This window comes from Linepithema humile, chromosome 1 (assembly GCF_040581485.1).
Source record: "Linepithema humile isolate Giens D197 chromosome 1, Lhum_UNIL_v1.0, whole genome shotgun sequence".
NCBI classification, from domain to species: Eukaryota; Metazoa; Arthropoda; class Insecta; order Hymenoptera; family Formicidae; genus Linepithema; species Linepithema humile.
The window spans coordinates 30,482,326-30,497,044 of record NC_090128.1 but is presented as its reverse complement, the minus strand read 5'-3'; the positions used below and the strand labels follow the sequence as shown (position 1 = coordinate 30,497,044).

Here is a 14,719-nt window from a genome sequence, read left to right as displayed (position 1 = left end):
TTTTATTTTGCATTGCATATTAGTTTGTATTTTATTTACACATAAAAAAATAATTTTTACCTGTTGTAAATTGGTTCCTAATGATTTATATAAATCAAAATATGCTTCTTTTGTTATACCTTCGCGAGTATTAAAATCTTCTATAGTAACACGTTCAATTTCTCCTGCTCTTCTCCTGATAAAAACTTGTGTAGACGTAAGTGTAACTTTTGCAAGTTCCAGCCATGTTTTGTACATAAATTTCTTCTGAAGTTTTGTGTATAATAATTTTCTTTTGTTTTTTAGATATGAGTGTAGCTTTTTTATATCTTCCATAGATGGAAGCGTAACTTTTTTCTGTCTTTTATATTGTGTTATATTTTCTTCCACTGTTTTGTTTATAGAAATCCCATAATCTTCTTGTACTAATTTTAAAAAATTTTCTGTACTATTTTGCTTCTTTATATCATTTGTTTTTATGCACTCTGTTATTAACAAATTGCCAATTTGTTTTAAATTTGTCCCAATATTTGATGCAACTAATGGTGCACCATATTTTTTATTAATGCTATCAAAATGTGCTATTTTATTTACTGCTTTAAGACAATCATCATATATAGAAGGATTATATATATCAGAAAATTCTATTACATCAGGATTATATTCTTTTACTGCGATAAGAAACCGTCCTAATAGTCGAAGTCTAGCACGTATCATATCTTGTTGATGCTGAAGATTGTACTTGATACATAATTTGTTTGCAAATGTTATCAATAATTTATCGTATCTAATACATCGTGTAACATCATCTTCCCTCAAAACTGAGAATAAAACTTTTCTTACTGTCTCACTTGCACATTCATGTATTCTTCCCATCACAGCACGTCCTAAAATTTGTACACTTCTGCCTTTGGATACACCTACACATTGCTTAAAATGATGCCTGATATTATTTTTAGTGAACCATCCTTTACATTTTGCACAGCTCGTAAAATCTCGTACTGTTTTACAACTATTTTTGGCAGGTCTTCGGCAAACAATTAACTCTCCTGTATTTATGGCAGGATCTGTATTAAATATGAAATTTCCTTTTCTTCTAATAGTTTCGATAATTTTTTTCCTCTCTAAATTACCTAAAACAAAAATAATATTGAGAAATGCATATTAATAAAGAAATGCATATTAATAAACTTGTGTAAAATGTATATACATATTAACAAGATTATTAATACTTATTTTATTTATAAAAAATATACAATATTCTATAGAATTAAAATTAAAAAATATGATCACCTTTTGGCAATAACAGAAATTTTTTTACTTCAGGTTCCAATTTATGCACGTTTTCTAAATGGCGTGCAATTTTACTTTGAAACTTTTTACAATAGTAACAAAAATTCTTTTTTTGAAGTCCCTTAGGCTGGGAGAATGAAATATGTAAATTGTCTTCTTTACAACCAAATGTATTTATAAAAGAAATGTCTATCAGTGATTCTGAAGAATTTTTATCATTAGTTGTAGAATTATTATTGTGAATGCTTTCATGTTCTGTAGTTTCGTTTTCAACTGTAATTTCCGATGCTGAAGGTAGATATTCAGAAGTATTTGTTATATTTGCACAAGCAATTTGTGTGTTGTTAATAATGTTATCATCATCACAGGAAAATATTATATTATTATCACTATTATTGTAAATCGTAGAAGTTTTGGCAGTAGTGAGATCATTCAATATACTAGAATTATTGTCATCATCATAGGAAAATATCATGACATTATTGAGAACAACACCAGTTTCAGAATTATTGGCATTGTCATTATCAGAAAATGTCATATTATTATCAGAATTATTACAATTCATAAAATTATTGATATTAATATCTATAGTGTTACAGCCATTGTCATTATCATGAGAAAACATCACATTATTATCAAAACCAACATTATTCATAGAATTGTTGGCATTAATAGTACTATCTACTATAGTATGATTTTTATCATTATCCAAGGAAAATGATATATTATTATGAAGATCATTATCAGTCGTAGAATTATTGGTATTGATATCATCATTTACCGTTTTACAGCCATTGCTATTACTATAAGAAAATATTACGTTATTATCGAAATCAGTATTATTCGTAAAATTGTTGGCATTAATAGCACTATCTACTATGTTATGACCTTTGTCATTATTGCAGGAAAGTGATATTTTATTATTAGGATTATTATCATCCATAGAATTATTGACATTAATGTCATCATCTACTGTATTGTAACTTTTATCGCAGGTAAATGTAACGTTAAGATTTACAGCCTTTACTCTACTATGCTTATTATCACATTTATTGGAAAATACTATGGCATTCTCAGAATCAGCATGTTTCTTAGGATTATTGGCGTAATCTTCAACATTTATTGCATCGTGACCATATTTATTACCATAAGAAAATATCACATTTTTATCAAAATCAGTATCATTCGTAGAATTGTTGGCATTAATAGCTTTATCTGCTATGCTATGATCTTCGTCATTATCACAGGAGAATGATATATTCTTATTAGGATTATTATTATTCATATAATTATTGGTATTAATATCACTATCTACTGTTTTATAATTATTATCGTTATCACGGGAAACTGTTACATTAAGATTTATAGTCTTTACTCTACTATTCTTATTATCTTTGGAAAGTATCATGGCATTATCAGAATCAATATGTGTATTATTGACATTATTTATTGCATTATGGTCATATTCGTTATTAAGAAAAATTTCTGTATTATTGTCAAAATCAGTGGCATTGTTCAAACTATTGGTATTAATATGCTTATTAGTATTCATATTAATAGTGCAAACATCTTGTGATGTTTCTGTATTTACTGCAAAAAATAGAAAAATTTTTAGTGTAGAAAATAAAAATGCAATGTAAATATTACACGTAGTTTCAGAATTTAAAATTGTAATACTTACTATTGTTATCATGAATAATTAATTTTATTTTCTCCAGAAAAATGCGTGGATTATTTGTATTTAAATTTTTAGCGATTATAAAAAGATCGTCTTTATTTTCTGTAAAAATAGAATATTTAATTTCATTTATTTGGACACAATTGATCAAAACGTGTTGCTGCGAGAATTTAATTAAAAAAGAATTTAACTAAAAAGGAAGTTAAAATAACGATACTGTGCAAAATCTATACATATTTATGGCTTATATTGATTTATTTATTGATTATTAAGGTTACTTGATTAAAGATTACTTGATTAAAAAGGTTATATTCTGTCAAATAGGTTATAATAGGTTATGCTGAATGTATGCAACATGCGCTGAAAATATTTTAATTATTTTAAGTAAATAAAATAAAAATGAATACTTACTGTTCTGTGCAATTGTACGTATAATACATGTTTTCTTACAATTTCTATTAACTGCACATTTAACGTTCATCCTTTTGTGTTTCATATTTGTTCCGTAATATTTATGACAATTACAAAAAAACAATATATATCGTGACATTTTTTCACATAAGTATTCAGTCGTATATATACATACAAAACAAAAATGACTTTTACATATCAAATGAAATAATTCTTGAACGTATATAGTATGTACGGTATGTAGTTTTATGGCTTCTATACACTGGACGCGGTAACGCTTGTCGTACGACGCAGTAGCCAATCGTCTTTTGTTTTTATGAAAAAGTTATCAGTTGATTGACTAACTTTTACCGCGCGACAAGAATGATCGCGTCCTGTTATTGAAACATACATGAACAAACCTATAAAGTAAAATTTGTTAGATTATTGAAATAAATAAAAGCAATAGTCAATTTCATTCATTTGTTGCGCCCACTATGGTGGCGGTAGGCGCTGCGTATAGATTCGGGATTCGCCGTGCTGGTCAAGGGGGCTTTGACTCGGAGAGTGTAGAATAATTAGGCACTTCTGAATATATATAGAATAGCTTTTATTTGGTATCTTCTTATTACACTTGTCACCTCACTTATTCGGCGACCGTACTACCGTGGTTACGCGTGTACGCGACGTGTCGTGCTTCGTCCGGAACTTTGCTGATAAAAACCCGCGGCGCCTTGTGTGCCGCCTTAATTTATACGGATCAGTATTCGGAACACAATGAGACTTGAACTATATCGATCCATTGTGTTACCAAAATGCTGATCTGTTTAACCTACTTTAGACGCAAGTGACACTCGGGCTTCTAAGAACGAGTGCTCGCGTCAGCGCCTAATTGTTTAATAATTAAATAACTTTTGTCACAGGATTCTCGAGAAGTGGCCTCGATTAATGGCCTAAATGTTTATTATTGTTATTGCCTAATTAACCTATAATTATTACGTTGTGGTCTTTCGACACACAACACATTATTTAAATAATTATCCTAATTTTATGATTGTTTTTGAAATATAGATATTGACTATGTATATCTTTTCTAATCAGTTTTAAAACTGTAACATATACAATGGCAGTTTCCAGAACAATTTTATTTTCAATAGATCTAATAATAAAGACTTGAGTCTTTGTTGCATGATATTCCAAAATGAAAAACGATTAATTAACATTGTTAGAGAATATGGATTTGTTTTATATATCTTAATAAACTAATGAATAGGACGTGAATTTTCGTGCACGATCCCGTGTCGCGCGCGGAGAACCGCAGCGTGTGAGTGCGAGTGAGAGCGAGCAACTTGCTACCTCACTTTAGCGAGCACTCGCACGCTGTGGTTCTCCGCGCCCGACTCGGGATCGTGCACGAACATCTGCGTCCTAATAATCTCTTATTGTTAATGAAATTAATCTTTAATACAAAAGAAATCTGTTCGCGAAACTAAAGCAAATGCGTATAACAATCGCAAATGCGATGCGTCCATCCACGAAAAAAAATCTAACAAAACAGCAGAAATACAACTATGAAACTTTCCGATTTCTATTCGAACTATATAGGCTCTATCAATACAACCTATTTTACAATTTTTTACAGAAATAATTCTGCAAGTACATTTAAAGTCCTCCTAGCAGTAACATTATTGTACAAACAGTTTTAGACACTGCCTTTTTATAAACGTAATGTTTTAAATTCGTTATACACACTTGAGCATATTCTTTACACTTTCACAACTACACTAATGTAAATTGAACCAAGTACACGCTCTTGTCACAACTAAAACAAAACCGTATTGTTTTATCTTTCAAAAAAATTGTTGTATATATTAAACCTTTCAAAAAAACCTGTCATATATATTATCAAGAGATATATTAAAACCTTTCAAAAAAAACTTGTATATTAAAATTTTCAAAAAAGCTATTATATATACTTTCTACAAAAAAATATGATATCAGGAAATGGCACCAAGTGGGACTAAAGAACTATGAAAAAAGTTGTACACTATTTCTATAAAACTCTTCTATAAAATTCTATAAAATTAAAAAATTTTTTAATATATTTAAAAAATAAAAATATTTAATTAAAAGATGAAAAAATATAAAAAATTTAATCAAAATAAAAAGATATTTATTAAAAAACGCAAAAAAACTTGGCGCTGCTACACCACAAAGTATTATAAAGCAATGAAATTAATATGTAGTTTACCGTAGCAGCGCCAAGTTTTTTTGCGTTTTTTAATAAATATCTTTTTATTTTATCTGTGTTATGAACACAGTCAAATTTTAGATATTATTATATATGATCATATGAAATTAATTTATATCATATCATTTTATATAATTACAATCTATTTTTGTTCGGGTAAACACGGTCCAGTTGCTCGTGCGCCGCTCACGCATATACTTGCTATCTATTATTGTATTATTGTAATCAATATTTTTTTCTGTAATGTGTGCGTGAAGTATGTTTTTGATATATACATCATTATTAAAAATAATAACGGTTTTAATATTTCAACTTATATAAAGGCACCTTTCGGGACTTAAGTATTTTACTTGTGAGTATATTAATTAAGAAATATATATATAAAGCTTATATTTATTAGAATCATTACTAGAAATACTACTTTGGAAATATATATTATGATTTACGATATATATACATCGGTGTGTATTAATTTCTGGATTTTATTAATAGGTCCTGAAAAATACCATTATACAAATGATTTATATATATAAACATTATATATGAAGAGGTACATTTCAGAACAGTTCTCTTATATATCCAAAGGCAGTTTTCGGGACGCCCCGAAAACTGCCTTTGGATATATAAATTTTTTCGGGACAGTCCTGAAAACCAACAAAAGTCCTGAAAACTGCTATTGCGTCGCACAAAATGTCCCGAAAACTACCTCTGGACATACATATAACTTATATATATATATATATATATATTAGTCTTTTAATATTTCTAAAATCCTCTGTGTTGGGTGAATTGTAGAGTATTGATACTGCAATATACTCTAGCATGTACTTTTTGCAGTTTGTGGAAGTAGCTTTTCCATATGCTAAATATATTGACATTAGTAGTTATTAGTTGTAATGTTTGCAGATGACACTGTTCGCCAAAAGAGGAGGAAGAAATGCTTATGAAATTACAACCAATATTCTATCAAAAGCATTCACAAATAAGTTTGCTTGTGAATTTAGTTATTTTGGAAAACAGAAGAAAAAAGCTCTGTCCAAATTCAAAATCACAAAATGCATTATTGGTAAGTATAATTTTAGATTACAGTGTGTATAGAGAAACAACAGTTTTTTTGTAATTGAAAGCAATTGAACCATTTTATTTTAAAAATAACAATTTGAAACACAATAAGAAACATTTAAGAATAACAAAAATATTATAAATACAATATAATTTAGAATTTCTTAATTTTTATGAACTATTTTGTAGCGACAAAAATAAAATAAACAATAAAAAACCAAATTTTTACGTAATTATAGTTGAGCTTCTCCTTACAATAAATCTTTCAAGAAAAATAATATTAAGCCCGAGAAAAGTAGAATATTTTAACGTACATGATTTATAAAATGCAAAACAACGAGATTTATGTATATAATATGTTATAGTAATATTAATTAGATAACGAAGTTACATCCTATGGAATTTTGATTTTCAGAAACAGTCATGAAATGTGACAGAAATATCAAAGAAGACGAGTTGCAAAGAAAAATAGGCAATTGGTTAGCAAATGCTCCGCAACGAGTTTTGAGAGAGAGGTAATATATATTTGTTTATTATTATCCATAAAATAATTTTTATCAGTCGAAACGAATATACATATAAATGATCACTTTATATTATAGAATAAAGAAAGATGAAGAAAAAGATAACAGAAAAGATGACGAACAGGAAACAGACGAAGGAGACGATCTGTGAAATATATATAGATATAAATACACACATATATATAAATGATACATACACACATATAGATAAAGTAATGTTCTTATAATATATACATATATACATGTCAAGTATGCTTTTAGAATTTAATAAAAAAATATAATAATATAATAATAAAAACTGTAATAATAACCAATTTATATGAAATTATAACAAATAAATAAAATTTTTTTATTTACTGCAACAGTGACATAATTAAAAAATCACGATTTTCCACAAAACGAATTTGAATGTTTTAAATAGATGTGTTATAACGATTTAAAACACTTAAACTCGTTTTCTGAAAAATCGTGACTTTTGAGTTATGTCACTGTTGCAGTAAAAGAGCGACGTTACGTAAACATCATTATAATATTATAGACAATATTACAGAATTATTATGGCAATATTGCAGAACAGTATCAGTAATATTGTCGAAACATTACCGTAATATTGTATAAATATCATCGCATTATTACAGACAGATCATCGTAATATTATTAAAATATCGCAGAAATATTTAAGTGATGGATTCTCGCGGACATTTAATATTACAACAATATTTATGCAATATTACTGATGTATTGCCGCGTAATATTCCAAAAAAATTGTAACATTACTGCTATATTACTGCAATATTGCATGCTGTGTGGGATGTGGTAATAATTGTTACAAATACTTAAAATACATAAGCATGAAAAAAAGACGCCTTATTTAATTTTTTTATATAAAATTATTTAGTATGCTCCTAGAAAAAAAAATTATAAATTGAAAAATTGTGGCCGTTATATATAAATTTAAGCGGCACTAAAATTCTTAAATATATATGAGGGTTATTTTTTTATGACGCAGCTAATCAAACTGTACGTATCGTGCTTGAGCAAAATAAGTATATTTGAATGAAACTTATAAAATACTTTTACATACTTGCACGCGGATTTATTTCTCTATATCCAGCAGCATAACTAGGGAGAAAAACAAAAACGGATCTAAAGTCATAGAAAACATAAAACATAGCAATGGAATGACAATATTCTTAACACCCTTTTTTAATGACATTTTCTAAAATCATCTTAAGATTTAAAGTAACATTTCACAAAATAACACATCTTATTAAAAATAGCATTGTTCAACTTAAAATAATGATTTCTAATCTACTGATAATGTATAATGCTTCATAATATGCCCTCTCTAACTATCTAAACTTAAACATTTACGATTCTTACAATATAAAACACTTGTTAAGCTTTTAGTTAATATATCTGCTTGTAGATCTTTACCGTTAATATACTCCAATTGTATAGTTCCATTTTTAAAGTTCTTATATACAAACTTATATTTCAGATCTATATGTTTAACTCTTCGATTATTTTCCAAATTCTTAACTAAGAAGATACATGCTTGATTGTTCTTAAATATTGTAATATTATCAGTCCTTATACTAAAAATCTAATAACCTCTTAAACTAAAGTCCATCCACAACTGAATTACATAACGCTATTCAGCTTCAGTCGTTGATAATGCGATACAAGTTTGTTGCTTACTGGTCCAAGATACTATACTACCAAACACTTTAATTAAGTATCCAGGCACTGATTTTCGAGCATGTACATTTCCTCCCTAACCTGCATCTACATAACACACTAGTGGATGCTTCTCTTTTTCTCTAATATAAACTAAACTTAGATTCTTTGTTTCTGTGAGATATCTTAATATTCTTTTGAGATGTTGCTACACGGTATTCGAATATTTATCTTCATATTTACTAAAGCAGTTTATAGCAAAACTTAAATCTGGACGTGAATTTAACATTAAATACATTAAGCAGTCTATTAATTCTTTCACTGGTTTATTTGTAGTTTTATCATTTTCAATTCCAGTTAAGGGTGCAGTTCCGAATAGGTGAAACGCCCGAATGTTTTAAAACTCCACTATTTTATGTAGTTTGGCGCGCTGATTACAAATATGATAATGAAATTCGCCGACTAGGTCATTTTCAAGGCCAAAACAAGGTCAGAAAAAATGAAAAAATATCACTTTTTTGAGATTATTTCAAGAAATATTGATGTAACAAAAAAAAGTTTCCAATAAAAGTTGTAGTTCTTGTAAAAATACATCATTTATGTCCTATGCATTTTTTGTGTAAAACTAATAGTTTTCGAGAAAATTGACGTTAAAGATTAAAAACTTTGGTAAGTAGGATGAAACACGGGGGGTTCGGGGGGCGGAGCCTCCCGAGGAGGAAATGGGTGCAGGCGGGGAAAGGGGTGCAGGGGGGAGGGGCGGAGCCTCTCCCCCCGCTTATTACATAGCTAGTGTCTATTATAGAAGTTGAAAATAACTTTCAAACACAATATGCTCTCTACTTTGCGTAGGGGTCTTGCTAATCTTTTCAGTATCTAATATTTTTAATATATTGTAGACTCATCATACCTTTAGTAAGGCGAAGATTTAATTCATATAAACTTTCTGCGCGCACACACCTTGCGTTGGGGTCTTGCTAATCTTTCCTGTATTTAAAATTTTTAGTATATAGTAGATTCATCATACTTTTAGTAAGGCAAAGATTTAATTCATATAAACTTTCTGCATGCACACACCTTGCGTTGGGGTCTTGCTAATCTTTTCAGTATCTAATATTTTTAGTATATTGTAGACTCATCATACTTTTAGTAAGGCAAAGATTTAATTCATATAAACTTTCTGCACGCACACACCTTGCGTTGGGGTCTTGCTAATCTTTTCAGTATCTAATATGTTTAGTATATTGTAGACTCATACTTTTAGTAAGGCGAAGATTTAATTCATATAAACTTTCTGCGCGCACACACCTTGCGTTGAGGTCTTGCTAATCTTTCCTGTATTTAAAATTTTTAGTATATAGTAGACTCATCATACTTTTAGTAAGGCAAAGATTTAATTCATATAAACTTTCTGCACGCACACACCTTGCGTTGGGGTCTTGCTAATCTTTTCAGTATCTAATATTTTTAGTATATTGTAGACTCATACTTTTAGTAAGGCGAAGATTTAATTCATATAAACTTTCTGCGCGCACACACCTTGCGTTGGGGTCTTGCTAATCTTTCCTGTATTTAAAATTTTTAGTATATAGTAGACTCATCATACTTTTAGTAAGGCAAAGATTTAATTCATATAAACTTTCTGCGCGCACACACCTTGCGTTGGAGTCTTGCTAATCTTTTCAGTATCTAGTATTTTTAGTATATTGTAGACTCATTAGATTTTTAGCAAGGCAAAAATTTAATAAATATACATAAATTGTATACGCACACACGCCGCTACATTTTTGAACGGCATGCGCATGCAAGCTAAGGCCTACCTGTTTACCAAAGTTTTTAATCTTTAACGTCAATTTTCTCGAAAATTATCAGTTTTACACAAAAAATGCATAGAACATAAATAATGTATTTTTACAAGAACTACAACTTTTATTTGAAACATTTGTTTGTTACGTCAATATTTATTGAAATAATGTTAAAAAGTAATATTTTTTCAGTTTTTTTGGAGTTATGACCTTGAAAATGACCTTGTCGGTGATTTTTATTATCATATTTGTAATCAGCGCGCCAAAATACATAAAATAGTGCAGTTTCAAAAAAATCGGGCGTTTTACCTATTCGGAACTTTATCCCCAGTTAAATCTAATTTAGATTCAATAAGTGTTACTCGCTGTTTGCAGTTTTCAAAATTAAATTTTTTTAAAACTCATAGCAAATATTGTTTTTGATTAATTTTCAATATACTATTTACTTTATCATACTCTATTTGTAATCCAAAAAAATTTTTTTATAAAACTACTTATAAAACATACCATCTTCGCGAGTCTTATCCGTTTCGACATAGTCTCCTTTTCTCATTTGTTGATTGTAATTGTTTCGTATAAGATGTGATTGATTATTCCAACCTCGATGACCTCTTTTGTTAGTAGCATTCCCACGGTTCGTACTGCTTTGATTCACACCTCTCTTACCTCTAGTTCCCCGGAATGTATTTTCTTAAGTATTATTATAATTTGGTTGAATTTGGGATGTCTTTTTATAGTATTTCTTAATACGACCACTCTCACCACAAATGTGACATTTTTTTATATTAGATATAAATGCTTTATTGATTCTTTTTGATCTCCATCATTTTCCTTTCTCTTCTCAAACTCTATTCTTAATTTTGCCTGTACATAATTTAAGTCCAACGTCTCGACTGACATGTTCTCAAGGACGGTTACCATTGTCTCATATGATTTTTGTAATGCGAGAAGCATTACCAAAAGTGTACAAATTGCATCCTTTTCTTTTATATCAGCTTCTGACGATTTCAGCTGACATAAAACACGGTCGAATTTTAATAAAAAGAATTCTAACTTTTCTCCTTCACTCATTTTCATCGACATTAATTTCCTCCTAAGAAATATTTTTTCGGACAAACTTTTTTTATCATATACCTCTTGTAAACTTATCCACATATCATATACTGTTTCTTTATCTCTAATAATATCTATTTGCGTATCATCAATACATTGTACAAGTATAGATTTGCATTTATTTTCCTTCTTTTTGGCTCCTTTTTTCTGCTTCGATGTATCATAATTTTCATCACTGTGTTTAACGAGTATCATATCTTATACATTGAATTCTGTTAATATTGTTTTAATTCGAAATTTCCAGGCTTTATAATTATTACCACTTAATGGATTAATTTTATAACTGTTATTCTTATTTTAGGCCATTTTTAAAAGCGAGCCAAAGGTAATACAAAGGAAAAATATAATCTTGCTTTAAAGCCAATTGTCTTACTTAACTGTTGCAATCCTGGGCCCATAACCTCTTAAATATATATGAGGATTATTCTTTTATGATGCAGTTAAACAAACTGTACGTGTCGTGCTTGAGCAAAATAAGTTTATTTGAATCAAACTTATAAAATACTTTTACATACTTGCACGCGATTTTCTTTCTCTATATCTAACAACATAACTAGGGAGAAAAACAAAAACGGATCCAAAGTCATAGGATTAGTTTACACCGATTGTTTAATACGCGTACCAAGTACTAAATCAGCTTCTTTGATTGGTGTAGATTTTACACTAAACGATTTATACCTAGCGGAGAAGTAGATTTAGTATTTGGTACGAGTACTAAACAATCGGTGTAAACTAAGCCATAGAAAATATAAGACGTAGCAATGGAATGACATTATTCTTAATACAATTCAGCCTTAAAAAATATAATTAAAAAGAAGCATTCATCTTCCATTTGGGAATATTATTCACTAGAGAAAATTAGTATTTAGGCTGATTATAAGCCAAATCGGAGGTGATAGCTTTTCGGAAATCCACTCTTAAGTATATATACACGGTGTCCCAAAAATTTTGACACAGCGGCCGTATGCCGGTAAAGCAGACCAAACTGAACCGAAAAGTCCTCTACCATTTTACAATTTTCACAAGGGTTAAAGAGATATTAATTATTAAAGATTACCGAATGCGAACGCACGGCTGAAATACGACCGCCTACAGACTACGGTCGTTAGGCGCGCGGCGTGCGGTAAGCGGCGTGCGGTAAGCGGTGAGCGACAAGCGGTGAGCGGGGAGCGGCGAACGGCGCGTCTCGCTAGGCGGTCGTATCTCAGTCGTGTGTTCGCATTCGGTAATCTTTAATAATTAATATCTCTTTAACCCTTGTGAAAATTGTAAAATAATAGAGGATTTTTCGGTTCAATTTGGTCTGTTTTACCGGCATACGGCCGCTGTGTCAAAATTTTTGGGACAACCTGTATATTATGTATTAATGAAAATAAACATTATTTATGTAGCGAAGAAAATATTACTATTTTCTAAGAGGTGCCTCAACAACCCAGCCTATTTCTTATATAAAACGCTTCTGAGCCAGAGCTATCGGCGACTCGGCCGCCAGCGGCTGGGTGGTATTGGGGGAACAGAAGGCGTCGTCTCGGGAATCGGCCCAAAATGTGCAACTAATTCCGAGCGCTGATTTAGTTTATATTAAATATTTTAATTACATTTAATTTTTATGCGTTTAATCTTTTGAATACAATAAATGCATATATATTCCGCGAATACAATCGATGTAGCCGACGAACTTATATTAACATTTGGCGAAAACGATCGATGCGGCCGATGAATATATATATATGCAAAATAAAATTTAATAATAAAGTACAGTTAACAGTATTGCATTAACCTTTGGTTAAGGCTTAATAGGACGCAGAGCTACATATATATCGTTCTACACAACTCTGTCGCGAAACATAATTTAACGAGTTTAGTAGCGCGATCTGTTTCATTATTGCATTTCTTATGTATTTCTTATCGTATCTATGTTAGTACAAAATAGTATTTAATAATGCTTTATCAAGGAGAGAAAATTATTTTGTCCAAAATTATTTTATGTTAATGTTTCATCAAGAATTGGTTTCTTAACTGTAGTGCATTCTTCACTATGGTGCGTAATATCGCTATCAAACATTCTTTTGAGACAAAAAATAAAAATAAGTGAAGACATTTTTGCCTTGTAAGAAAAAGTTATTCAATGGTTTTTCAATGTGAGGTAAAAAAGATAGTCATTATAATAATATTTTATTCCAAAAAATCGTTTAAACGAAGATCGAAAAGTGAAAAATCATATTATTGAGTTGCAATCGTATTGAATTCTAACATCAAAAGTTAAAAATATACAATACGGCTGTAAAATTTGTGAATTTTTAATTAATTTATTATTAATAGTAATATTATTTATAGCAGAAATGGTAATTAGTTGCAACTTTTGGCTCAATTTTCTGATTGACGCTTCCTGTCCCCTGCTTGCCGCTCGCATGCTAACAACGAGTTGCCAAATGCGCTAACAACACGCATAATTAAAGTGCGCAATACTCAACCTCAGGAATGTCATATCACAAATGCAACAAGATAATAAATATGGGACAATAGCTTTCCACATCACCTGAGAGGTACTATTATTGACGCGTTCTTCAACAATAGTATTATACAATTGAAAAACATTTAAGACAAATGCTAATTATATCATTTGCTTATTGTATTAATAATTTTTTATTTCTTTTTTTAATAACATAATTAGATACTAACGCCTGCGAATTGAATTCAATAATCATGCAAGATTTCTTCAATGTTTGCAGCTTTCAAAAATATGTAAAAACTAAATATTATAACAACATATTTTTTATTAGTTATTAAGTTGAAATATAATTGTAGAAGTTAAAACGTTTGAACGAATTAGAAATTTATTGTATTCTAAATTTATAATTATTTCTGATTAAAAGTATAAATTGCAGTAATGACACTATATAAAACTAAAACTTGAACACATTCAGAGTATCGTGTAAACAAA

At 29.5% G+C, this 14,719-nt stretch overlaps 1 protein-coding gene and 1 long non-coding RNA gene across 4 annotated transcripts in view; one reads left to right on the top strand and one right to left on the bottom strand.

Moving 5' to 3' along the window:
- LOC136997154 (putative uncharacterized protein DDB_G0282133) overlaps positions 1–14,719 on the bottom strand; it is a 114,907-nt gene that overhangs the window by 1,254 nt on the left and 98,934 nt on the right. For both annotated transcript variants that reach the window (XM_067347581.1, XM_067347582.1), the window contains 3 exons: positions 2,954–3,052; positions 1,273–2,862; positions 61–1,112 (listed from right to left, as the gene is read on the bottom strand). In XM_067347581.1, coding sequence (XP_067203682.1) covers positions 61–1,112; positions 1,273–2,862; positions 2,954–3,052 — 2,741 coding nt within the window. The remainder of the gene's footprint in view (positions 1–60; positions 1,113–1,272; positions 2,863–2,953; positions 3,053–14,719) is intronic.
- Positions 3,037–8,052, top strand: LOC136997164 (uncharacterized). 2 transcript variants are annotated; one of them, XR_010887971.1, is made up of 3 exons: positions 6,125–6,657; positions 7,069–7,168; positions 7,256–8,052. It is a non-coding gene; the product is annotated as an uncharacterized lncRNA (long non-coding RNA). The 2 variants fall into 2 exon arrangements; XR_010887970.1 differs by lacking the exon at positions 7,256–8,052 and having other exon boundaries at positions 3,037–6,657.